General features: G+C 38.1%; 1 protein-coding gene across 1 annotated transcript; it reads right to left on the bottom strand.

The window, feature by feature from the left end:
• Nucleotides 1–3,292: 3,292 nt before the first annotated feature.
• PIWIL1 (piwi like RNA-mediated gene silencing 1) lies at nucleotides 3,293–23,349 on the bottom strand (the record flags this gene model as incomplete). Its single annotated transcript, XM_084297419.1, has 20 exons — nucleotides 3,293–3,409; nucleotides 4,150–4,297; nucleotides 5,496–5,621; nucleotides 6,511–6,664; nucleotides 7,283–7,353; nucleotides 7,870–7,973; nucleotides 8,271–8,467; nucleotides 8,824–8,900; nucleotides 9,513–9,700; nucleotides 10,624–10,738; nucleotides 10,870–10,987; nucleotides 13,493–13,613; nucleotides 15,789–15,900; nucleotides 16,282–16,479; nucleotides 18,068–18,148; nucleotides 18,798–18,919; nucleotides 19,750–19,964; nucleotides 20,716–20,841; nucleotides 21,435–21,567; nucleotides 23,272–23,349. The coding sequence occupies 20 exons, from the start codon at nucleotides 23,347–23,349 to the stop codon at nucleotides 3,293–3,295; spliced, it is 2,601 nt and encodes an 866-aa protein (XP_084153545.1).
• Between the last annotated feature and the right edge of the window lie 2,722 nt (nucleotides 23,350–26,071).

The raw sequence follows: 26,071 nt of genomic DNA, 5'->3' as shown, positions 1-26,071 counted from the left end.
TTCATGTACTCCTGGACAACTTGTAAAGCTTCCAGTCTGTGTATTTATTTTTTTTAAATGTCAAAACTAGGGCTTTCATGACTATGAAGTACAACTTTATTAAACCTTTGCATTTTTAACTCTGACATCAATAGAATCATGTGAATTGCTTAAAACAGCAAGAAAAAAAGCAGGTGAGTGTAGCATTGCAAATATTCCTTTTCTTCAAAAAGAAAAAGTTGTAGGATTAAGACAAGAAGGACATGATTTTAGTTGAAGTCTATTCAACACCTGCAAGCACACTGAATAAATCTCAGCCTTTTGTCTCCTTTAACCATGGGTCAGGTGAAAAAGAAAAACCTGTTCATTGATTTCAGGTCAAGAGAGATCACCCCATTCTGTCTAATTTTAATCATTTAAAAAAAAAAAAAAAGTGGTCTTGAAACTCCTAGTTTAAATCAGCCTTGATGTTTTGCCTTATTAATGCACAATGATTTGTACTGTCTAATAAATATACAACATATACTTTGTATGTACTGTGTATTCAACTGTCCTCATCTTCCCTAAATCATAGTAATTTAAGATCAAATATGATGTTGCTAATTCCATTCCATGTATGATACAATTCTTGAGAGTTTGAAAGTACTGAGCAAAATGCTTTTTTCTTTCTTTCTTTCTCTTTTCCTCTCCCATGTTTCTTTTGTCAACATATTCACTAAACTGAAATCAGATCCAGTCTAAGTTGTTCAGAGCCTCACCCCCAGTTTCAATCATACAAATGTCACAAACTCTACTTCTGGAGTTCCTGGTTCACTATTCTAAATTACCATAAAAAAAAATAAAGAAACCTTTACTTCCCACCTTGTTTTCTGGTGGAGGTGCAGTCCTAAGTTAAAAGGCATTTTCATATTGTTGATGTCAGATTCAAGGTTAAGTGCATGTCTGAAGTCAAAAACTGTGTTATATACACAAGCCGTAGCTAGTAAAAAGGCTGCAAAAGGTGATAAGAATACTAATTGCAACATTGGCATCTCAATAAAAAACAATCTTACACACTGATGGCAGTCATTGGCTGTTACTATTTTGTAATTCTTGTCCATTTGTAAATTGTTTTTACTGTTTATACATACTTTTCAGACTGCCTTTCTTTTTGTAATTTATGGAAGGTTTATAAATGAATGATCAAAGCTTCCCCATTGTGTCTTCAGATAATATTGTAAATTACTGTAAGATAGTATGTGCTAGATTATACCATTTAATTAAAGAAAATAAATGGCCTAAATTTGTGGTAAAGTACTGTGTGGGTGTGTGCATGTGTACAATTGTCATGTAATATATTTTATATAAATAAATAATTTGATATTTTGTAGAGTGCAGTATGTTTTGTACATCTACTGTATGTGCTGCTGCTTATTGTGCTAGATGTCCCTCCCTCTCTAAATCTAGATGCAAATGGTAAGAGACATGCACAAGGATCCATTCATTAAGGTTACAGTACTGGTGCAACCTACATGTTCAAATACTGCACCCATACAAAGAAGAAACAGTATGCAGGAGCCACCTTCTGCCTCTCTATCGCTGGCTATGGCAGCAGGTGCACTAGCTCCTTATTTACTGACCTCAAGTAACACAAACCGTACCAGGAGGAATACCTCTGACAAGCATAAGTACGTTAGTATATGTTATTTTTTCCTAGTTATGTAAGTAATACAGTACAACAATATGGCATCAATAAGATGAACACCGTTGCCTGAAAACATGCCTCTCTTCATTACAGATTTCATAGATAAGAAGGAGGGTGGTAAAGGTTTTTTCTTTGCTAGGCTGAGAAAATTAACCGAATAGAGGTTGTAGAGACTCCTCATTTTTCTGAGCTGTGGTAGGCCGCTGAACTCTGCTGCAGAATAAAGGCTTGTGTAAAGCAGAAACTTTCAAGAGATTTAAAAAAAATTACACTAGCATGTCATGTTGTATGCCAACTCCAGTCTTGAAGTATGTAAACAAATAAAGGATTACAACAACTTTATTCAGATCTTGCAAAGAAGAGGAACAATGTTCACAAGTTAGTTTCAAAAAACAGCACTAATCTAAATACTTCCACATGAACTAGTTTGAGTGTGTACCAGGTAACACATCTGAAGTAGTCAGAGTTTTGCTTTACAAATTAAGCCACTCCTGCTGAACAGTGACCACTAAGAATCTTAGCACTACAATCCAAAGCAATACCTAAGCACTTCCAATTATTTGGAATTGAAAACCCCATAAGTCCTGTGAATAGTAAAACTTTTTTTTTTTTTTTAATAACTCCAGTCAGTGCTGACACAGACACTGATATCTTTGCTGGAAATGAACTGAATGCTTGCTAAATGAGAAAAACAAACAAATGCTAACCTCAAAATTTAGTTCATTCTGGTTAAAATCTGCGGTTGTCTATAACACTCTGCAATTAACATGAAGTTGCACAACTATGCAAAAGCATATCGATAGTCTGTGCTAAGCCACCAAGACCACATAAGATCATTCAAGATTAGTGAAATCCACCCTTTTGTGGAGTCACCGATAAAGGTGTTCTAGAGTTGTAGTAAGATACAGAAGTAATTTTGCCTGTGACATTTCCCAAAGCTTTGGTATACTTAGAGCTCCTTCCTTAACTATGCCATTTTGAAAAATCCTATTTCACTTCCCTCTATTAGGCAGAGGCGTGGGCACAAGACAGGTTTTGATTTCTGTGATTCACCTACGAGGGGGCAAGCATTAAAAACCCATCCACAGTTGTTTTTTTTGCAGCACTTTACAATTTTAATGCCTCAATAACCAAAAACAGCAAAACGTTCTCTTTTTAAGAGGTGGATAATATGAAATAGTTAAAAAGATAGATAATTTTGCTCTTATTTTAACAGCCAAGAAAGCAAGGGAACAACAATCACATTTTTGATACTAGAAGATTAATATGCTAACTGAAGAAGCTTGGATTTTGGTCAGCGTAACTATATTCTTAGCTTACAAGATACAATTCCATAGCAAACTTTACCAAAACCATAAATAAAATTACGTACTGATAATATTTTGAGAAGAATCCCCAAAACACCTCAATCAACAAATACTGAAAATATTGAAAATTGTGTTTTTTTATTCAAAATGCAGATCTGCTACTTCAACCTTTTTCCTGCTACAATGAAGTTCCACAACTCCACATGCTCATCACTCCATGTGTCTCAAAGAAAAAATAAAAACAAGAAAACCACAAAAATTCATACAATTGTATATTCTCTAGAAAGGAACTGCAGTTTGTTTTTTAGCTGATATCTCAACTTCAAAGATAATAAAGTCTGTCTGAAAGCAAAAGGTTTGGTTCTCTGTGAATACTCTGACCTACAAGGAAAGCCAGCTTATGGGCATACTGGCAAGGAGCAGGTACTCTGATAACACCCTGCAGAAGGGGGAAGAAAAAAAGGAATTACTTTCAAGTAATTTATCAAAGCATGCCTTCACTGTAACAAAAAGAATGCTGGAATTCAAGAGTTTGGACACATGTAAAGTTTAGATTCCCTGTCATTTATGCAGATTTGTGAAACAACATTACTTACACTGATATGCATTAAGGAAGTGCTTTATAGAAGAGTACAATCAGATTCCCAACTCCATTCCCCACTTCCCTCCAAAAAAAGCATGCCATTCAGGTTTTATATTCCATGCTGTATCTCACAGAATATGGGACATGTAAGTCATGAGACATATTTATGAATATTAAGATAACAAATCTACAGCATGTTTCAAGCATGAGCTGACTCTGGGCTGATCTTGGTATGCAACAGAAGAGGCCCAACAGGAAATCTAACAACACAGTTCCATCTCTACAAAAATTATTGCTGGGGGTAACAAATAATCACTTCATTTGTGTTTCTGACATAGAATTTAGGGATAATACTCAAAACATCAATGATAATGTGATAATGAAAACTCCTTTAGTCTTCAAGCTTCAGAGAGACCAGGTGATTGTGAGAGACTAGCTCTCTGATGGCCACTCTAGGTCCAGATGCATAGTTGCAGACATTTTGGAACTGCATGGGTGCTTTAAAGTTAACTTTTCTCTATCTTCTTGTGGGTTGTTACTACACAGAGGCACTCAGTTTATGAAGAATACTATAATTTCCCCAAAGAAATACTTACCGACCAGTTATAGTACATGTGGCAAAGTTTGTAAGTTAAACGTTGCACGTGATCTGGTTTCAGTTTGCTAGTGTCATATATCACATTATAATGAGTGGGTGCAACACAGCCATTTCTCACTGCCTGACTCACAATAAAGAAATCGTACCTGTAAAGAAGAAAAACCCTAAAGTCTTATACAGAAAGAGTTGTTTTTTCCTTAAATCACATGATGCACATGCAGTAAGCCCTGAAGTATTCCTTTTCTTTGGTCACAAAATAGTTGGTTCCCTCTATTTTTGAAAGGCCAGAAGACATGGAAGAACACAAGGCATCTGATTAGATGCAGACAGAGATAGTTGTAAGGCTGTGAAGGTCCTAAACCTTCATCACATAGGTTTTCCTCCTGATCTGCTCCACCCTGCACATACACTTAGCTTACACTCCTCATTTGTGTTTTGCTACTACACAGAGATGCTTCCATCTTACAAGAAAAATACCTCTTCCAGAAGAAATACTTAGCTACAGTACACGTGTACTAAAGAATATTACAGTACGCTAGCATCCAAAGATGGCTCAGGGTGTTGGTAGAACCAGAATCACTATCAGTAAGCTAATCAGTAAACTATCAGTTAAATACACACACACAAAAAAGGCAAAACTAGCTATTGTAACTATGCACTGCCACAGAAAGCAATATTCTCTCTCCTACGTGCTCCAGCATACCTTGAACAAGTCCACCATCCCACCATCTACTGAATAAGCTTTGCATTTCCTGGGTACCTGACCTAAGTTCCACAGAATGTCACGTGAATGAAAACAAATGAGATGTGTGTGTATGTTTCATCCATACACACACGACTGTGTAATTTTAAGTTGTCTTCTATTAATTTACCAGCCACCAAAAAAAACTTCCAAGTTTTGTCCTTAAAAAGGACAAACTTTACACACAATGTCAAAACTACACCCAGACAAATTAATTTCAGTCACAGACTGCTGAGTAATCCTATCAACAGGATGTCAGAGACAGTTTAAAAATCAAGAAGAGAAGCACCCAAAAGCAAAACAAACACACACAAATACAAAGCACTTATATGATATAGGAGTATTATATAAGAGTATTCATATATAAGTGCTAAATATTGAAATACTGCATAATGAATTAATAAAATTTAAGTTTACCCATTCCCCATCTGCATTCCCATTATCCATCTTACCCATTTACACATTTACATGTTTAATACTGTTTATTTTCAAAAGGGCATGCGTGGAAAGCATTCTTACATTCAATCCCACAGACAGTTTAATACTGGATATATTTCTTTTATTATCAGGTTGCTAGCAAATACAAGAATACACTAACTTACCATTCTGGTCTGGTAACCTCAACATCAACAACAGTACCAGGGGGTGGGTTTTTAAGTCCTCCACCAGACTGTGCAAAGAATCTGGTATTCACTCGTTTCTTCACAACTATCACAGTAAGTTTTGGACTAAATAAGTGAAAATAAGAGAAAAGAAGAAAAACAAAGAAAAAAGGAAAAAAACTGTCCTGAAAACCTGCACTGAGACTATTTCAGTAGCAGATTGTCTGCAGTTTTCAATTAAAATTAACTTTAGAGTTCTCCAGGGCATTAACTTCCAAGATAAGTCTTCACTGTTTCATTAATTTAGATTAAGTTGGACTTTCAGATTTTTTTTCAGATTCAGATATTTTCAGATTTTTTGTTTTTGGTGCAACATCCACCAAATCAGTTTATATTTGATTTCACAGGGAGATGAAAGACAGAGCATAAAGCAATCTTCCAAGTACAAAGCTGATTCTGCTATCTCTCTCCTTTATCTTTTACATATAGAAAAAACTGTGTGTAATAGTATTTTTTGGAAAAAAGCAAGCCATTACAGAAATGAAACAGAAGTAGCAAGTACTTCAGTTTTGCCTAGTTTGAATTGTTTTCTGTTCCGATTGCCTGTCATGTCAGGAAGTAATTTCATCATTCAGAGCAGACTAAAAAAGATCAAATTGAAGACATGCACATGCAATACACAGTTCTTTCAGAATTGGTAAGAAGCAGACCTACCATACACATGAAATACTAATCAGGTATGACCTACCAGTTGAAAGGTCTTAATTACCATGCATCAAGAACAACCGATACATGCATATGCACATGTACTGAATACTTATGTGGTGTGTACAAAAAAATTCCTATTATTACAAGTTATGCATCTCCAACCATGTAAGCAATCATCAGAAAAACAGTTACTTGATGTGAAGCAATAAAAATGAAAAGAAGCAATTGTCATCAGTAACTGCTTTTTCTATCTTAGATTGTCTTTCTCTTGTGGTATGAAAAAAAGTGCCAGGGAACACAGACTTACTTGTAGTCTTTGCCAACACTCTTCAAACAATCCAGAAATTGAGGCACTTCGTAATTAACCAAAGTATGGAGTTGTCCATCTCCTACACCATCCCGATACACAATAATACGAGAGGGCAAATACTTATTCCACTTGAACCAATCTCTTAGAGCAGCTAAAAAAAAAGTAAGTTGTAAAAGACACTTCTGAATCGCCAAAGGCTGTTCAAAAATAACATACAAAATAACCACAAGGAAGAAAAAGAAACATTCTCATGGTTATACAATGTGAATATACCACAGCAGCAAATCAATATTCAATTAGAAGTACCTTTCATTCCACCCACTGAAGACTTTAGGGCTGCCAATCCACAAGTTAAAAACAAATACCTATCCCAGAAACAAAGAACAACAAAACCATATCTATTTTAGAATCATTGCTTCCACCTGCTCTGCATGATAATTTTCTCAGAGATGCCAACAAGAAAATTGTTTACTTAAAGTAGAATTAGTTCTTATCTCCTTTCAATCCATCTCCTGTAAAACATTCTTTGAGGTGTATTCTATGAAGTATTTACCCATCATTAAAAAAAACTGAAATCAATGAAAGAACGTATACAAAATGATACTAAATTTCAGCAATATTTACAACTATTTTTAATCTTTTTTTTTTTTTTTTAATCTAAGTACAAGTTGGCAATACTTCCTCTTAAGGCAGCTAAAGAAGTGTGTTTTGAGGAAGCTAGCTTGTCATGTCTTAACTTGCTCCACTAGAACAGAAAGCCTTCCCTTACTTTGCAAGCAAGCTTTGAGACCATCCACAAGTTCTTGCCCACGACTTTGAACAACACAGCGTGAGAACCACCTGTGAATAACAAAATAAAAGATGACATTTAAGGCACTTACTGGGCTTACTTCAATTAAAAAAACATTTTTTAAATGTCTGTGCACATTTAGTCGTTATGATTATTGTGGGTCAAGGCAGTCAGGAAAGAGTTTGTATACTATGAGAATGCTCCCCCTGTAAAGCCCTTGTTGTAGACCAGTACCTTAGCACCATATGAAATTCTTATACAATAAACAACACTTTCATACAAGTCAATTCAAAAAGGTAAAGAGCTTGTCACCCCAATGACCTCCGTTCATCTCAGCCCTTGTCCCACCATTTGTCCCCTTCTGTCAAGCACGGGCAAGACTAACTTTTCAATGGATGCAGTGCAAGGAAGCATTCCCAAGTGAAACATATTCCTAATCTAATATTGTAATTGTTATTAAAAATGTACAGTTAAATCAATTCAGACACTTACATGATAGCCTATCACAGTAAAGCCTCTTTTCACTTAAGGGAAAGATAAAATTTATTTTGGCATTCAAATCTTACCGTGTCATTGTTTGATTCAGGCTAGCAACAAATCCTGCAATTGACTGCTTCCCAGCTAAAGTGTCATGGTAACAATCAATTCCCACTACCATTACTTGTTTCAGCTGAAAAAGAATCAACAAAGAACATATGATAGATATGCAAAAGCACTTATCACCTCCATCCTATGATTTATCAGGATCATGACATAAGCTTAGCTGTTTCAGTTCATTTCAGTAAACCATGGATGCTCAATTCTTAGAACTACATTCCTCTTCTGTCCAATTGAACTTCAGGCCCCTTCTCACAGACAGAACAAACTCTAGAAAAAGTATTTGCTTTTTTATTTTATTTAAAAGGCTTTTTTTTTTTTTTTTCCAAAAATAAGACTGAATAAGGAAAATGAAAAAAGAAATACATACTGGTATCTCAACACTCCAAAGTTCTCCACCCATTTTACAGTTCATTTGCAAGGCAATCTTTGTCGCTATGGCCAGAGTAGTCTGAGGCTTGCTTAAAGTGCGAGCAATCACACATTGACTTGGAATGGGACAATCCGTACAGAGGTATTTCTTGATAGCATCATACTTATCCTTTCGGGAACTAGACAAAATACAAACTGCCTTTGAAGGGAGAAAAAAGTTTTTAAGAAGCTAGATTCTCAGATTTACATAGCAGTTGTAGTTCTTTCAAAAAAAAAACAAAAACAAAACAAAACAAAAAAACTTTCTTACACTTGAGAAATATTCAAACCAGCTATCTGATAAGTTTCAGAAGCTATACTTCAGAGTCAAGTACAAAGGCTTTTTAAACAGAAGGATACTGACAGATTGGAATTTGAAAAGAAGTATGAGATCAGGCATGTAGGAAACAGTAGATATTCAGGAACCAGGAGTTTTTACTCCTAAAAATTAATCCACTAGTGTTAAAAAACAATGGCAGATTAACATGCTTTGAAATTATGGATTAAAATACATACTATATTTGTGTCAGGAGTGATACTTTGCTGTAAAACCCGTAAGTAAGCTTCGGTTCTATCATCCACTTCAATCCTGAAAAAGAGGAGAAAGCTGTTTTTTCTGTATTAAAAGTTTGAACAGCTATTAAAATCATAGCAAGGACATGAAATAAATACTAGTAAGGATACTAAGCAAGGACATAAATACTGATGCATAATGGGTCAAGTGTCACATTTACAGCTGTTCAACATACAATATTTGCAGTTTTTGAACACTAAGGGAAATCACTCTTGACTTGGGCTTCTAATGGCAATTACAGTTAAAAACAAGGTAAAGCACAAAGATATCATGCTCAAGGTCTGCAAAAAAACATGTATTCCTTCTTGCATTACATACAGGTCCATCTGACAAAGGTTTTGTTTAATGACCAGATGTCTAATACTGTTTGGTTTTGGCAGGCCTCAACCCCACAGTGAAAGTTTTCACAAATAGAAACATGACTAAGAAACTCAGTAAATTGACTAACCTGAAGAATTTGCAGACGGAAAGCAATTTATTATTATTACTATTATTTTTTTTAAGCTAAAAGCTTATGCGAGATTCTATGCTGAGATATCTCTACTACATCTTGTTTACCATGTGAATCATGCTAACAGATACATCTTAGTAAGCACAGAATTATTTAACTTTGGGAAATACACTTACATGGTTGCCTTGTTCATTCTGATTCCCATTGATGGTGTGACTTTAAACAGATTTTGAAGTAATGTATTCGCAGTATCATAGTTGCGCCGTGTGTATATTAATAACCAGTTGTCCAGAGGCTTTGCACTGATTAATGGAGCTACCCTAGTTTCCCTTGACCAATCAGCAAACTGAGGATTGTAATCAAACTGTAAATAAGAGGTTGAAAAGAAAGAAAATCAAACAACCTACCGAACATGCTATCTCCTGATATGCTTCAAGAACAGACTATAACACCTTTGCCTAGAACATGACTGTTTTTGTTTTTTCCACTGATGTCACTGACCAATTTAAAGTAAGCTTTATCTAAAACTTTCAAGGCATCATACTTTAAATGTTTCACTCATTTAGCCAGTGTAAGTTACTATTTGCTGCACAGGTTTTAGTTAGATAGAACTATAAATACAGCTGTTTAAATATATTACTATGTTTTTCTCCCTAGATCTATTTTTAAATAAGGTAACTGCTTGAGAAAAAGACATTATAATAAAGAAGGTATAAGATCTTTTTAAGATTAGGACAGGCTTTACTGAGTACATAGATACTATTCAAACCTTTTCCATCTAACACCCTTTAAAAACCAACAAACCCAATTGGACACAGACTACTATAGAGTGATTATGTAGTGTTTTATGATAATCCATGATTTAATTGAAATTTCAGTCATTCATACTAAAAGAGTTACTCAGCTTTGAGTGAATAGATTCTGTATGTGTTTTTTCCATTGAACTCATTAATGGCTTTTCATTTGAAAGTCTTGGTATTTTAATAAATGAAAAAGAATTAAAAACATCTGTACTCTCCTACTTTTCTATCTGAAACTACTTTGTTTAGACAGAAAGGACTGTTTTGCAAGGAAGATGTTATAGTAATGCAAGCCAGACTCAGGCATTTTTAAACAGAACTTGTGAACTACTTGAGAAGTTTTTAAGTGTCCTGTATGGACAATGACTTATGTATCATGTTTTCTCTCCTAATGTTTTGTTTATAAACCAACAAGTAGTATTTCACCCTCTAAGAACTTGCTTCATTGATGAAAGATGCAGAAAATTTTATAAGTTATTTTATTTACCACATTTCCTGCTTGAAGGATCTTTTCCGCTTGAACAACTCTTCCCGTAAAGGATAGCAAGTTAGAATCAAAGCTTAAACCCCAGTCCCGGAGTTCCTTCTGAACACCGTCATCTCTGTTCAAAAAACAAGATTTCAATTAAAACAAGTTTGTTCTTGCTGGGATTATTTTTTTTTTTTTTTTAAATAATTTTGTCATGAAAGTTTTGGTCGACAATGAAGCACAGAAGATACCCAGGTAGCATACTTTTGGATGTAGTCAATAAGTCTTCCGATTTCACATTGCCTTCGCTCAGGTGGCAGTCGTGTATGAATGGCCAAGTCTTTCATCATGTTAAAATCATTCCGCATCTTCTCAGTCAATCCTGGTAACAGCAAAATTGTTTTCCAAGTACAAATTAGACTAAAGACAAAGAAGAGTAAACTCTAAAACCTACATAAACCAACAAGTCTTGTTCTCTGCAGTTCACTTTCAAGCTGCAGCAATTGAAGAGTGTAACACAGTCTGTAAACACGAGACAGTAATTATCTATATGCAATAGTCAGTGCTATTTTAGAGGCAGTTTAATAGTAGTCTACAAGTTGTAAGAATACATCCCATGTTGGGTAACAACTGATACCTCTGCCGATGACAGCACAGTACAGATGTTTTGCTCTTCACTGAGCGCATATTTTCTGTTCACGGTCTGGGTTTAGTGGAAGTTTTCACTGTATTTGTAACATGCAAGCTCCTCAGCCTTTTCTTATTTTTAAAAGAAAATTGTGTTTTCTAGTTTTCTTATTGCCCCCATTTGGTTTTCTTCATAGCAAAGAAGCAAAAGGAAGTTTTTTTTTTTTACTAACCAGATGGAAAATACCTATGTTTAAGTAGACTCATGCTAGCATTAACGTAATTTCTATCAGACCCCCAAAGCTTTGAATTCATCCTCCCATGCAGTGAAGACTACCAGCACATAACATTATTAATATAGTCAGTCATTCAATTCATTAGGGGAAAAAAAAAAGAAAAAGAGTACACAAGATAAAATTCCCAAGTTGCTGAACAACACTGAACACTGAGGTCAGCTTTGCACTCTGAAGTTTAATATTCATGCCTGGCTGATTATACAGACCGTCAGCTAAAAAAAAAAAAAAACAAACACCAACACACACTTTCAAAATAAGATGTTCCTAATATTGTGATACAATGTCTTCTTACGATCCATGCAAGCTTGTCTTTAAGCTTTATCTGTTTCATTAAAACTTCGTATCTTGATGCTCAGTAATCTCCCAGGTCTTCATACAAGATACGTACATTTGTTACTTCTGACCCATGGTTAAAAGAACATGCTGAATTCTATGGTGAACACAGACATGGCTTTTAGTACTTGGTACAAGCTTAGGAGTTACTTAAAGACAATGAAGGTGCCTGAGTTTAGAATAGCTGACTAGGAAGCTGTAGCTAGCAACGAATCTCCAAGTTGAAAGACTGCACTTTTATCTGGAACTTGAAACCAAACAGCTTTCTAGCCGCTCTAAGTACCCCTCTAGAACTGGAGGAATTAGCACACAATTCTTGAGCTCCAAGTGAGGTATGCACACCAGTCACCTGACCTCCACACAGAAAATCCCTCCCATCTGCGGTAGCCCAGGAAGACAGCCAAAAACAAGTCCTGCCATTTCCAACAGGTTTGAGGCCTTTACTGAGGTCTGAACAGTCTATACAAAAGACAGAAAAACAACCACCATGGCAGACTATCTATAATGGATGACCGTTTGGTCAGTCTTCCTATCAGAAAATAAGTTTCGGACTATCCCAGATATGTTCCAAATATTACCAGTAGGCATCTGTAACAAGATTCAAGTTTTGTTCACCAATCAGCTCTATTATTTGTATAACAATCCCACATTTCCATTACTCCTCCTGAAATTTGAACTACACAGACCACATCAGAGATCCTAGAAGGGGCATTATGCTTTTTTAGCAAGCAAACAGTTTTAAGACATAGCTCAGCAATTTCACACCCAGAAGGAGGCCAGTGCAACTGCACGGGTACCTTGTAAAACTGCAAAAGTAAATTTACAGTCAGCCAAAGTATAGTTCACAAGAACATGAGACAGGATGTGCATCAAGAAAATGTAAACAGCTGAAATCCTACGCACATACTCATTAGGTCACCACTAAGAGCAGACTTGGGCATACTTTTAAGAAGAGAATTCCAGCAGAGGCAATTTGCTCACTGCTCAGGATCACAAAATCACTGGTATTGAGTATTTCTTGCCAGTCATGCAGATCAGCTGTGCATGTGCTGCAGCTATACAGTGGCATCAGTGGTAATCAGAGTTCTAAGGTTCTGATTGAACACACATTTCCATCTGCACAGATGTCAAGGAAGACATTTTTATATTTTTGCATTAGGGGACACCAAATTGTAAGATGCACAGCTCTTTATTTAGATTTCCAAAGCAAACCAAACCAGTTGTTTAACTGAGATAGTTCGCTTTGCTCAGTTATCCAACTGAGATGGCCAGGTACTGCTAAATGCAAACTAAGTATCTCAGAGAAAAACACATTCTTACGCAAATCACAAAATTATCTATAGATAATTTCCCTTTTTCAAACAGAAGTTATACTGTCAAAAACTTTTTAAGTTATCAGTGTGGCAACATTCAACTTCCTAGGCAGAGACTATGCAACAGCAAAACCCTTCAAACTTTTCAGTCTCATTTAAATATCTGAACTCTGAGCTTCATGCTTGTTTATGAACTCACTTTTATGCAAGCAAATAATTTGTAGTTAACTTTGCAAGAGTTTGCTGTCAAAACATCACTTTCAGCAGGAGGCATGATTTGACAGATGCTTGAATGTGAAGCAACTATTGCTACTGTACCTGTTAGGTAGCACAGCTCTGGAATTAGAACCACAGGTCCTAATATCATGCTTCCTCTCTTCCTCCGAGACTGACTGATCAAGACAGGCTGGTTCAAGTCAGTAATTTCTTGATTATATTGCTGTATTAGAAATACATATTGCATGTTAGTTTATCACAGAATTGAAGGGACCTTGAAAGATCATTGGGTCCAACCCCCCTGCCAAAGCAGGTTCCTTAGAACAGGCTACCTAGGTAGGCATCCAGATGGACCTTAAATATCTCCAGAGAAGAATACTCCACAACCTCCCTGGGCAGCCTGTCCCAGTGCTTCGTCACCCTCACCGCAAAGAAATTCTTTCACATGTTGGTGCGGAACTGCCTGTGCTCTATCTTGGGACCATTACTCCTTGTCCTGTCCCAGCAAACCACTGAAAAGAGGTTGGCCAAATCCCTCTGTCTCCCACACCTCAGGTATTTATACACATTGATGAGATCCCCTCTCAGTCTTTTCTCCAGGCTGAACAGACCCAGGTCTCTCAGCCTTTCCTCATAGGGAAGATGCTCCAGGCCCCGTATCTTCTTTGTGGCCCTCCGCTGGACTCTTTCCAGGAGATCCCTGTCTTTTTTTGTACCGGGGAACCCAGAACAGGACACAGTACTCCAGGTGAGGCCTGACCAGGGCAGAGTAGAGGGGGAGGATCACCTCCCTTGACCTGCTGGCCGCGCTCCTTTTAATGCACGCCAGGATCCCATTGGCCCTCTTGGCCACAAGGGCACAGTGCTGGCTCATGGTCAACCTGTTGTCCACCAGGACCCCCAGGTCCTTCTCCTCAGAGCTCCTCTCCAGCAGGTCATCCCCCAGCCTGTACTGGTACCTGTGGTTGTTCCTTCCCAGGTGCAGGACTCTACACTTGCTCTTATTAAACCTCATTTGGTTTCTTCCTACCCATCTCTCCAGCCTTTCCAGGTCTCTCTGAATGGCAGCACAGCCTTCTGGCATATTCATAACAAACACATGGTTTTCTTAATGCTCACTTCAGAAAGTATTTTTTATTAAAAAAAAACTTTTGGTTTTTGATTGGTGCATTCACTTAATGAGAGCTCTTTTTGTCAGAAAAGGCCAAACACAGAAGCACTGTTCTCTCTGCTGGTATCACCAAGATACTGACTTGTAAGAGATAACAGACAAATAATCCTTCTGCCTTGCTTGAGGCAGTACCACCCGAAGTACCTAACCAGAGATTAGGATGCTCATTTCAGATCACTAATGGACAAGGTTCCTGCCCTGTGTAGCAATTTAATTAAATACACTACAAGAATCAAACAGGATTCCATGTAAGTCTGCAATTCATCCCCACCCAGCCACCCCCCAGCCTTTCTTCATATCTGGCAAGAGCTGGTCTGTCTAGTGGTCACTAATTTAATTTAGAAAGAAAAAAAAGCTGACAGCCAACCATACTTCATACTTTAACCCCTTCTTATTCTTAAAGAGAAAACATGCAAAGAATAGCATTTAAAAACAAACAAAAAAAGTGGGATCACAGCATAGGCATGAGGTCACAAGAGTTATGAACTCCAACCTGAACTAGAATAGATAATGAACTAGAAGCTAAATTTAAACTTGGTTCCATCCAGTTTTACAGCAGAAACTTCTGTGTAGGATTCCACAATTCCAGTGTTCGGCTTTCCAAAAGACAGTCTCTGGGACCTGACACCCCTGACAGGCCAGTCTTGCTAGCAAAGACTGAGGCAAAGGCAGCATTCAGTACCTCAGCCCTTTCCGTACCCTGTATCACCAGGGCCCAACTCATTCACAGCAATGGGCTCATATTTTCCCTGATCTTCCTTCTGTCTTATAGATGAATAAAATACCGTACGATAAATACCTATGTACTTAGATCCTTTGTCTTTTACATCCCTTACCACATTCAACTCCACTTGGGTTTTGGCCTTCCTAACCTCATCCTTGTATGCTGGGATACTGTTGCGGTATTCCTCCCAGGTTACTTGTCCCTGCTTCCAGTCTCTGCATATTTCCTTTTCGCCTTTGAGCTTTACAAAAGCTCCTTGATCATCCATACCATTCTCCTGGCATTTCTGCCCAGTTTCCCACTTCTTAAGATGGGCCACTCCTACCTAATGCAAGCTGCCTACTGTAGTTACTTCTTTCAGATTACACAGTATCTATTAAAATAAAATTCTGCTTAAGCCAACTAGGAATGACTATTCCATGCATTGTAGGTAAAACCTCCGAAGATGCTCTGAAGTTTCAAGTTCAAGCATAATACATAGAATGACAGGTAAGTTTCCATACCCTTTTGTAGTAGTCTACGTAGCTGATCTCAGAGCCATCTGCTCGTCTAAAAGTACACTGTGGATTGGCATCCCAGTCAATGTCATCAACTCTGTATGTTCTGTTATTGTACCTGAATAAACAAGTTCACCATTTTATTTTTCTTAATCTTAAATACAAATGAAACAGAACTGTGAGGAAAAAAAGTTGATGGCCATACTCATTTAAGTTGGAAGTTTCACTCCTATCAACAACAGTAACTTCAGGTTTCCAGTTATAACAGGTATCAATCATAACAGGTATCAATTCTACTAAAAGCTACATGGCAGTAACACAACATGAAAACAGACCTAATCCAAGACGCATTTCCCACTTTTCTAAATGCTGTTACCTCAACTAATTTGCTAACTAGACAGTGATAACATTTTCAGGTTGATAGTTCATTGTATACTCCAGGACATGGAACACCCCCAAAAATAGAACAAATCTCTGAGAAGAGTCCAAAGAGACTTACTTTGTAAGAATAATTAGACCTATCAGTTCTTTAGCGCAGGCATCTCTAAATCTTTGCTCTTCAACCTGGTAATAGAGACTATACATAAAATCCAACACTGTTTCACTGCGAAGAATCTTATGGCTGACATCTGCACATAACATAATGCTTTCTTCGTACTGGAGAATAGAACTTGTGAAGCCTGGCCAAACCATCAACCTGACAAAAGAGAACATACAGGATCTTAATATACTTTGAAGGATCTCTGTTCTGTTCACTTTCTCAGACACTTGGAAATAGCCATGACACAACAAAAACATCATTAAAATATAAACAAGATCCCCAAAGTTAATAAAACTAAAAACACTTTAAGTGCATCTTTTTTTTTAAAGTTTGTTTTTTTTGAGTCTTAAATCGACTAATTTAATGATACAGTAGTATGACTGAACCAAAAAAAAGGGCACTTCAAAAGTTAAGAAATCCATTTCATATTATTGGTCTTAAATATCTTAAATAGAAAGCATAAATGTATTCAAAAACTGTGTTAAAGACCACCAATAATTTACTTATTAGAACACTGTCCAGTTTCTTCCATCAAGCAGGTTATGTATGCTAGACTAACTGTAAGGTACACACCACAGCCCTACAAGAGGTAGCAACTCAAACTCAAGCTTACCCACATGTACAGTAAACCTGGGGCTGGCCAGAAGCATCAGGCACATTCTAGGGGATCCTGGCGGGGGATAGTGACAACACACAACAGCCTCCAACAAAGGAGTGTGGTGGTTTTACCGTGCTGGGCAGCTAAACACCACAACCGCTATCTCACTCCCCCTCTTTAGATGAGGAGGGGGAGAAGTAAAGCAAAGAACAACTCACGGGTTGAGATAAGGATAATTTAATTAAAGAGAAATAATAATAATTAAAGATTATTATGAACTGAACAATTTAACTGAAGGGAAATAAAAAGGGAAAGGGAAAATTAAAAAAAGGAAGGAAAACAAAACAAATGAAGGCTATGTGGAAGTGCAGAGGAAAGAAATTACTCTCTACTTCCCACAAATGAGCAGTGATTGACCACGTCCTTGAAGCAGGGCCTCAACGCATGTAGGCAGTGTTCAGGAGGAGGACCGATGTTTTCATGAGAGCCCTCCCCTCCCCTCTTCTTCCTGTTTCCACCTTTTATTGCTGAGTGTGACATCACATGGTAATGGAATATCCCTTTGGTTGGTTTAGGTCAGCTGCCCTAGTGATGTTTCTCTTCTCACTTTTTTGCCCACCCCCTAGGAGGGTTAGAGAGAGGCCTGATGCTGCGCCAGCACTGCTCAGCAGCAGACACAACACTGGTGTGGTAACACTGCTGTTCCAACTACAAGTACAGAGTACAACACTATATGGGCTGCTGCAGGGAAAGTTAACATCCCAGCCAGACCCAGTACAGGGAGTTCAAAAGCTACCATGCAGGGGAGCATGGCCAAATAAAAATTTACTTGGCAGGTTAAATGCCTTCAGAATGAAAGCTGGAAACTCCTGAACTTTAGAATTGAACTATTCAATGATCTCAGCTTCACAGATACTTATGCAAGGTTTCTGACATCCCAGTTAAATGTAAAAGCAGAAAATGCATTGGTAAAGAGTCATCAGACATTGCACACAGCAGGAAGTTATGAGAAGGAGGCCTCATGCTCTATAGGAATAACGGGTTTTAAGTCAAGTCTTTGAGTCTTTATTACAAGATAAACCACTGGAGCAATACTGAAAAATCCTCCTCTTTCTCCCCACCCCTTGGCTTTTCATTTTGCCAAACCTGTGATTAGGGATGCTGACTGGGTCGTTGGGGTTGTAATAGTTACGTCCAATCTGCTGCAAATTCATCATCTTCAAAAGCCTGCAAGTTGAAATAAGGATGTCATTCACCATTATTATTCAGTTTATCAACTATCTGTGGTCCCATCCCTCTGTACAGCTGTATAGTTTGTTCATTTGACTACATGAAAGTCACAAATGTGAACTTTTGATTAAATTAAATTTAGAAATTTAGTTTATTAAATGACAACTTCAGAAGTTGAGAAGAAGTTACCATATAACCTTATCACCCAGCTGAAGGTAACAGTCAAAACAAGCTACATTTTGGGTGAAACCAGGTAGCAAGTTCAAGTAGAAAGACTGTAGTGGAAGGAAAAAAAATAACTTTTTCAGTTAAAAGTCTTGAACTACACTGGTCTTTAAGAGGCAAATCCACAGACAGAAGAGGGCAGAGACAGACTAACTGCCTACAACAATGAGCACTGCAGCATGTCTCTGCTTGCTCAGAAAAAAGGCATAAACTAGCTTTATACTAACATGTACCAGAAGCATGCATGTAACTGCATGCTAAAGTGTTACCAGATGTGGTCGGCCACATAGTAACAGTAGCTACAAAGGCTTGAAAATTTACATTTGTCATATTGATTTGCAGTCTGTTCCTTAGAAAGGAAACACTTAAGTCAGATATTTCTCAAATGACTTCTTATAAAGACGTAACCTGGTAAGCAAACCTTCTAAAAATGATGTTATAAAACTGCAGACATGTAGGTGAACTAGGCGGCAGTTCATTAGTCAGTGTGATTGTGATCTTCACATCTTCTCCATTTCGCGTCTTACTAAAGACTTCAGTAACCTGAAAAAGCCAAATTAGATTACCAAAACCGAAGGCAAACAGGGCTATAGCTGGACTTCGCTCCATTAATATCAAGTGTAGTAGCATATTAAAATTCTACATAATAATCTCAAAAATTAGCTGAAACAGGAATTTGATTTCCTACTATGACTGTAAACTGCGATCGAGAATGCTTTGCTTGCTTATGTGAAACACTAGGCACAGAACAGAGGCTATCCCGAAAGCAGGTTGTACAAGCAGATGATTTGGGGCAGATTGTTAGCAAGGACGCAGTATGGGCAAAGGGGGCGGCTGTGGTTGGCTGACTGCCGGCTAGCAGACGAACTCCACCTTACTGCTTGCTCACACCCCCTTGCCTCCCATCCCAGTAGGACAGTGGGGAAAAAACCAGGATGAACAAGAGCAAGAAAGCTCATGGGTCAAGATGAAGACAGGGAGATCACTTACAGAATTACCATCATGGGCTAAACACAGATTCAAGTTGTGGAAATTAACTTCACATTTGCTTACTAATTCAGATATTGGAGAGGAAAAAAAAACATTAAAAATGCATATGGTAAACATCTACTGATCCATGCAGAAAGAAAACTATCTGCACTATCTGCTTCTGTGCAGAGGATTATTCAAGTTTGCAGAGCCTGAGAATTAGAATCAGAAGTTTATTACCAGATTTCTCTGTGCAGGCAAATGAGCTTACACTACTAAATTCAATCCAACTAAATGTTACTCATGGGACATCAATTCTCTACATTCAGCCAGACTAGTAAGAATTAAGAAGCACCATAAAATATAAGTCAAAATAAGAATATTATAGAATTCTCATATCACACCTTATTCCCTAGTTTTTTTGGCAAGAATAATATTGATCCATCAAATGCATGTGTCTTTCCAATCAGCTCTTCATGCTGAAAGAGCAAAGCTGATCGAAGACGGCGAGCTTCCATCTCAGGATTATAGCCAATATGGTACTGATACAAAGCCCATTGGGGTCGAGATGTCAGTCGAAAATAATTCGCAATTAATTTTATCATAATACCTGAAGAACCTAAAATGAGAGGCAAACATCCTAGTGGTTACAAAAGTTTAACAGTTTATAATACTTTAACAACGCTGAGAAGTTTTAAAATACTGTCATACAGAGATTAGATATCTGTTGCATTCTGCAATTGTTTTGTACAATGAAAGTTATAGAAAATTGTCACATATGCACAGTGTTATCACAGTCACCAGAGCTTTTTGTAATTCCTTCATCCATCAGGAAAACTCCCACATCAATTGAGGTAAACATTTATATCAGTAACCTGTCTCCTAAAGGGTAAGCACCATCTGCAACAGAGATGAATCGCTACCAAAACACAAATGGACAAATTACTTTCTTTACGTGAACAATAAACATGTAGCAAAAAAACAACACAAGTATCAATCAATATAGATATCCACTTTCCCATTCCCACAGGCTAAAATGACATATCTTTCGGTATTTCAAGATTTAAAAGTAAAAAACATGCAGTGAGAACTAGCTGCAGGTCAGTTAAAGTATTTTTGCTAGTTTTTCAAGTTTCATTTCAAATTTCCTTTAGACTTAAAAACACAAATTAATACAAAATGTGCACTGCAGTCAATTATGGATTATCCATTTTATTTTGATTATCCACTTTTCCTATTCAAAATACACCTAAGACAAAAGCAAAAAAAACCTACAACATGCAAAGCAATTGGCAATACTAGGTTGACCTTTAAGAACTACTTTTCATTTCAACTTGCTTACAGTTGTCCATAATCTAATCTGAACATACCAGTTTTTGATTCTCGAACATGTTCTATGGCTTGCCGAGTATTCACCCCTAGGTCGTGGAAATCCCGACGACGTCCACCCCTATCTGCTAAAGACAACTCCTGAAATCCAGCTGAAATCTGTAATCCTATTGGTTTGAAAATTGAGAAAAAAAATGAAAAGTAATACATACTATCTTACTAAGATTTACATTTAACCAGCATGCAAACAGAACAGCTCATTAACCAGATGAAGAAGGATGGACTAATAAACTAAGTCAATCTCTTCTGCAAATGCAGGGGAAATAGCACTTGTTTCAAGTCAAAATGACACTGAAATATGAAGGAGTACATTGTGACACACTGATATGAGAGTTTCATTTCATTACTAACATTCAAGAAAAAGAATGACATAGCAGAAAAAAAGTACTAATGGTAGTCATGCAGTTGATTGTGCCAACAGCCTTCTAATTTTATTTATTTATTTACTAGTTTGATAAATGAGCTGGTAACCTGTTTAATTTCTAGCACACTTAAAGTAGCTTTCAAAAGTCCAGGTTCTGTTATGCTGCGTACTAGAGTGACAATACTATCAACGCAAGGTAAACACTGTAAACTTTTCCAAATCTTAGTAAGAATCTAATTTTGAAAAGAAGAATGAGAAATGTTGTATAAAGAATACATTAACTCTCTTCAAATCACTTGCTCTTGTGGGAAATGAACATTTTTTCCCCTTTCTGACCTAGTGGCTTTGGAACAGTCTGAGGGACTCTCTGTCGCCCACGGCCACTGAATTCTTCTGACAGTGTTGGCGGAAGACTTGGCTGTTGAGGTTGCCGATGACCAGATGGATGACTTGAAAAAGACCGTTGAGCCTGCAATAGTTGAGAACAACTTTTCCTATCACAACTAAAGAAACAGCATGCTTCTTAGAGTACAGCAAAACACAGCCACTAATCAAGTTCAAATACCCAAATACCCAAGTTTAACAGCTACATACTTAATATAGGAAAAAAGGAATTAAACGTAGCAGAGATATTACTTTGTACTTCAAATACTAAAACAATGGGTGACAACTTGTGACATATACATATATATTTTTTTATTATTTTTTTTTTTTCTTCTGGAAGTTATGTTCATTTATCTGCAGTACTTATTTTTATAAAACAGCTCTTGCAGCTTTAGTGTTCAATGATTAAGTAACATTAAAGAGTGTCACATCTGGAAGAATTCCTCAGAATAACCTGGAATAGATAAGAGCTTTTTTCCTCCAAAACAAATCCAGGTTTCCAGAGAAGAAACACAGATTTACTCTATAAATAAAACTACGAAACCTGAGCAGCTCTGTCCCACAACACAGCAGTTATTATAGGACCCCTCAAACCACTGCCACACACCCTGCCAGCACCCAACTCCTGGAATTCCTCTACCCCTTCACCCTCAGAGCACTTGGCACCTGTCTCACGATTCCCACATGCACGTTCTGATGCAGAACACAGCACTCCACAACATCAGTAAGTAGGCAGGCCTCCATGTTCTTATATTCTCCACCTTACGGTCTTTATGTCCACTCAAAACAACTCATTGCAATTTGTGCTCACTGTCCTCTTTCCCTGTACTCCTTCCTACTCATCCCGTTGCCCCCCTCCCCCCACTCCCCCCACCTCCCTTTTCCTACCTTTGCAGCAAGAACAACCACAAATTTGTCAGAAAATCAGTAAGGAAAGGTAGGCCTCTGACCTTAAACCTCACTAACCTTTTTTGAAAAAAAAAAATAAATAAATAAATCACTAGCAGTAACAACTTGGTGGTATTATGATACCTCTGTATCAGTCCAGTGTAAAAGTCAAATAGCATGGTGCATTTCTACAACACATGGCTACTTGCTACTGTTTTCCCCTACAATTAGGGCAGATTGTGTTCTCACTTGAGACACAAGTGCACACCAAAGCCCTCATTTTCCAAACTTGTATGAAACTCTTTTCTTCATTCTGCAGCCTCGTACAAAAGTGGCTTTAAAAACACTTCTGGAACTGACCTTCGCAGAGGAAGATATGCTCGGCCTATACAACAGAACAGTGTCAGTTTACATAGGGAGAAAAAGAACTAAAATCATTTTTTTCTCCACTTGGACTGCATCAGCATTTGTTGTCCAACTTCACCAATAGTCATGGTTTCTTTTCTTTCCTCCTCCACAAGAAGATACTGACATCACCTCCTGACTTCTGCTATAAATTCTACTCAAGTCATGAAGCACAAGTTTGAAGTAATCACATCTCAGGTTTATAAACCCTATTCCCAGTTCAAGAGGGCCATCAACGCTACAAGACACATTTTCCTGTTTCAGAAACAGGCTTATAAGCTACCTCCTATTTCTACTCATTCTATTCAGACAACTATATTACAATAGAGCACTTATTTAAAATCACACAGAATTGTTTAATTTTATTAACTGCTTTTGATTAAATACATCTGACACAAGATATACATACATATATCATTCAATGTACACGTATAGATCTGATATTAACTAAGTCTTTTCAGAGCATAGCTGTGTGAACTAAAAAGAACCAACTTACAACAGCTCCTACAGAAGGAACAGCAGTTTCCTGTCCTGGAGGCCTCCCTCTGGCTCTGGCTCTAGCTCTTCCTGTCATTTTCCCTTCTAAGACAAGGCATGTACAGCATTAGCGTTCAATCTCCCACTTCCCCCACCCAACACATATTATGAACAGCACTATCACATTTGCCCTTGTTTAATTTAAATTGACTCAGTAAGATGCACCCTTATTTACAGCCCCCCCCCAGCCTTTGTCTCTCCACATTAATACAGCCACAACAGCCAGTGTGAGTAAGTAATGGCTCCTCAGTGCAGGCCTAATGGCACAGCCCACCAGCTGCTCTCAAACTGCGCAGAAAGACAACTGGCGAGCACAGGCAAATACACCTCAGTCAAGCCAAAGTCAGGGCCCATGACACCAAGTTACATCTGCAACTGGGTTCAGACCCATTCCCCGCTCTACCCCCGGAGCACCTCACACCCCCTGTCAACCACACGCCCACCCCTCTGCTCGCACAGCTCCCCTAATACCCCAAACCACCCCCCGACCCCTCCCACACTCCTCCCACAACAACCTGCCCTCTCTCTGGGCTCGATCCCGACACCTCCACCAGCCTCGGGCCGCTACCTGAGTCCAACCACAGCCGCTCCCCCAAACATAGACCCACCCCACCCAGGCTTTACCGCCGCAGCCTCCCCTCAGGCCACACCCAGCGCCTCGCCTCACGCAGCACGCGCTGGCGGCGCCAGGCGGGAACGCGCGGCCTTCCCTGATTGGCTGCCGAGGCTCGAGCGCTGCCGAAGAGGCCCAAAGTATTCGGCTGGCCCCAGCGGACGCAGCCGAAGCTGGCCGGGTTTTCCCGCCTCCGCCTTCACAGGGGCTTGCCCCGCCCCGCTGCCCCGCTGATAAATAATAAAAGTGGATAAATAAAAGTGGATAAATAAAAGTTCTGTCTGGCCGCGCCGACATGCTGCTCCCCACAGGGCGAGGGGCCCCGACAGCCCTGGGAGGCTGAGTGAACTGGGCCGGGCCCTGCGCCCGCTGAGAGGTCTTCCTGCTCTGGAGGCTCGTTTGTCAGCCAGAGCAGGCTTTTGGTTGTTTTTTTTATAACTTTTCTGAGGGAACTTTCCCCTAAAAATTATTCCCTCATCGCGGTTCTTGCTTGAAACGTGAGTTTAAGTTAGCCAGAAGGTGGAGCAATAAAACAAGAAATAAAACTCCAAAGTTGTTTCAGAGGGTTGTGTTTGTCTACACAGATAAGGGTAAAACTTCTTGCTCTGCTCAGAGATGTGCCAAATATAGACAAAAATAGACACAAATAGGCTTAAATGTGCACTGCATGGAAGCTGTTGGAAGGAATGACTGGGCATAAGCCAATTAAGCATCAACAATTCAAAACACATGAGCAATCATCCTCACATTGAGCTGTGTTCTTCAGCAGACTAGCAATCAAATAGGAAAAAAAAAAAAAAAAAGTGCCTTTTTCTAAGTATCAAGACTGATTCAATTGTGATGATTGTTTCCAGAGAGTCACAACCTCTATTTCAGATACTTTGCAACAGAACTAGGAAATTTTATGACTTAGAACTAAGTGTCCCTAAGTGGAGAGGGCCCCCACACTTCTGTAGCCAGGGTGCCTACGCAGCGCCAAAGCTCAAGAGTGTATTTCTGTTGTTTTTAAGTTGCCTTTAACTTAAGGTTTTGGTGACTGTGATGCATCTGGAGACACTGACTTCAAGGTACAAGAGATAACATTATCTAATTAAAACCTTAACTTCATAAAAGACTGGTCTGATCTCATGAGGTCATTCACAATTTTTCAGCTACCTGCAGGGAATAGAGGACTAGGTTGTTTTTCTTTGTCCTCTGTTATTCCAGGTGGAAAAGGAGTGGCAGCATCAACATAAAAAATAAAAATATCTCCTTATGTTTGATTTGGATTGTCAGTTTGTCTCCAAAGCCAGTTCTGTATTGCTTCTACTTGATGTCAGCATAGCAACACACTTAGGAAAACAGATTCTCTTTTGCAAATTAAAAATAAAAGCTTTCAAACTCTGGAAGTGTGGATATTGCCGCTTAAAGATAGTTGAAGTACTTTCAGCATGTAATTTTTATTACTCAAATATGGATGTGGATAAATATTTAACAAACTTAACACATACACTCAGATGAGGCATGTTCATTGCTTCTGAGAGATTACTGCTTGCCATGGGCTCTTTACCCACAGAGGGAACTTTTACTGCTCAGTAGCCTGCAGAACTCTCCAGTGGGTCAGGGGGTTGAAGCTGCGAAAACACAATATGCAGATTTTCTTAGCTCAACAGTATTTAAGGATAAACAGAATATAAAGATGTTGTCAAAGTCGTTTACATTATGTAAATTGTGAGAAAACAGAATGTGTGTGTAGGAAATAGTTATATTTGTTTATTCATTTAAAATATCTGCCATACTTAATGTTTATTTTTTTTATGCCTGGTTCTTTCCATTTCATGGCAGAACTTAATTATCTTTAGATGGGAATTGCTAAAAGTACTTAATCAGGTTTGCTACCTACAGCAATTCCTTATAAAATGAAAATAAAAATGAAAATAAACATCCACAGTAAGCACCCTCCTTTTTATACGTGGGTAGTCAGACAGTTAATTAGTAGTTAATGAAAGATAGGTTCCAATTTTCTTTTCACAGTCTTTCAGACTTTTTTTTTTTTTTTTTAAATCCAATTCAAATATAGTTAAAACTGTCTCTACAGGTATGCTTAATGCATTTTCACAATCATGGGAAAGGTGGAAATGGCAATGTACCAGTTGCAACAGGTGCA

Source organism: Netta rufina, assembly GCF_964035555.1.
Source record: "Netta rufina genome assembly, chromosome: 17".
Classification (NCBI taxonomy): Eukaryota; Metazoa; Chordata; class Aves; order Anseriformes; family Anatidae; genus Netta; species Netta rufina.
The sequence above is the reverse complement of the archived record's forward strand: the minus strand, read 5'-3'. Positions and strand labels throughout refer to the sequence as shown.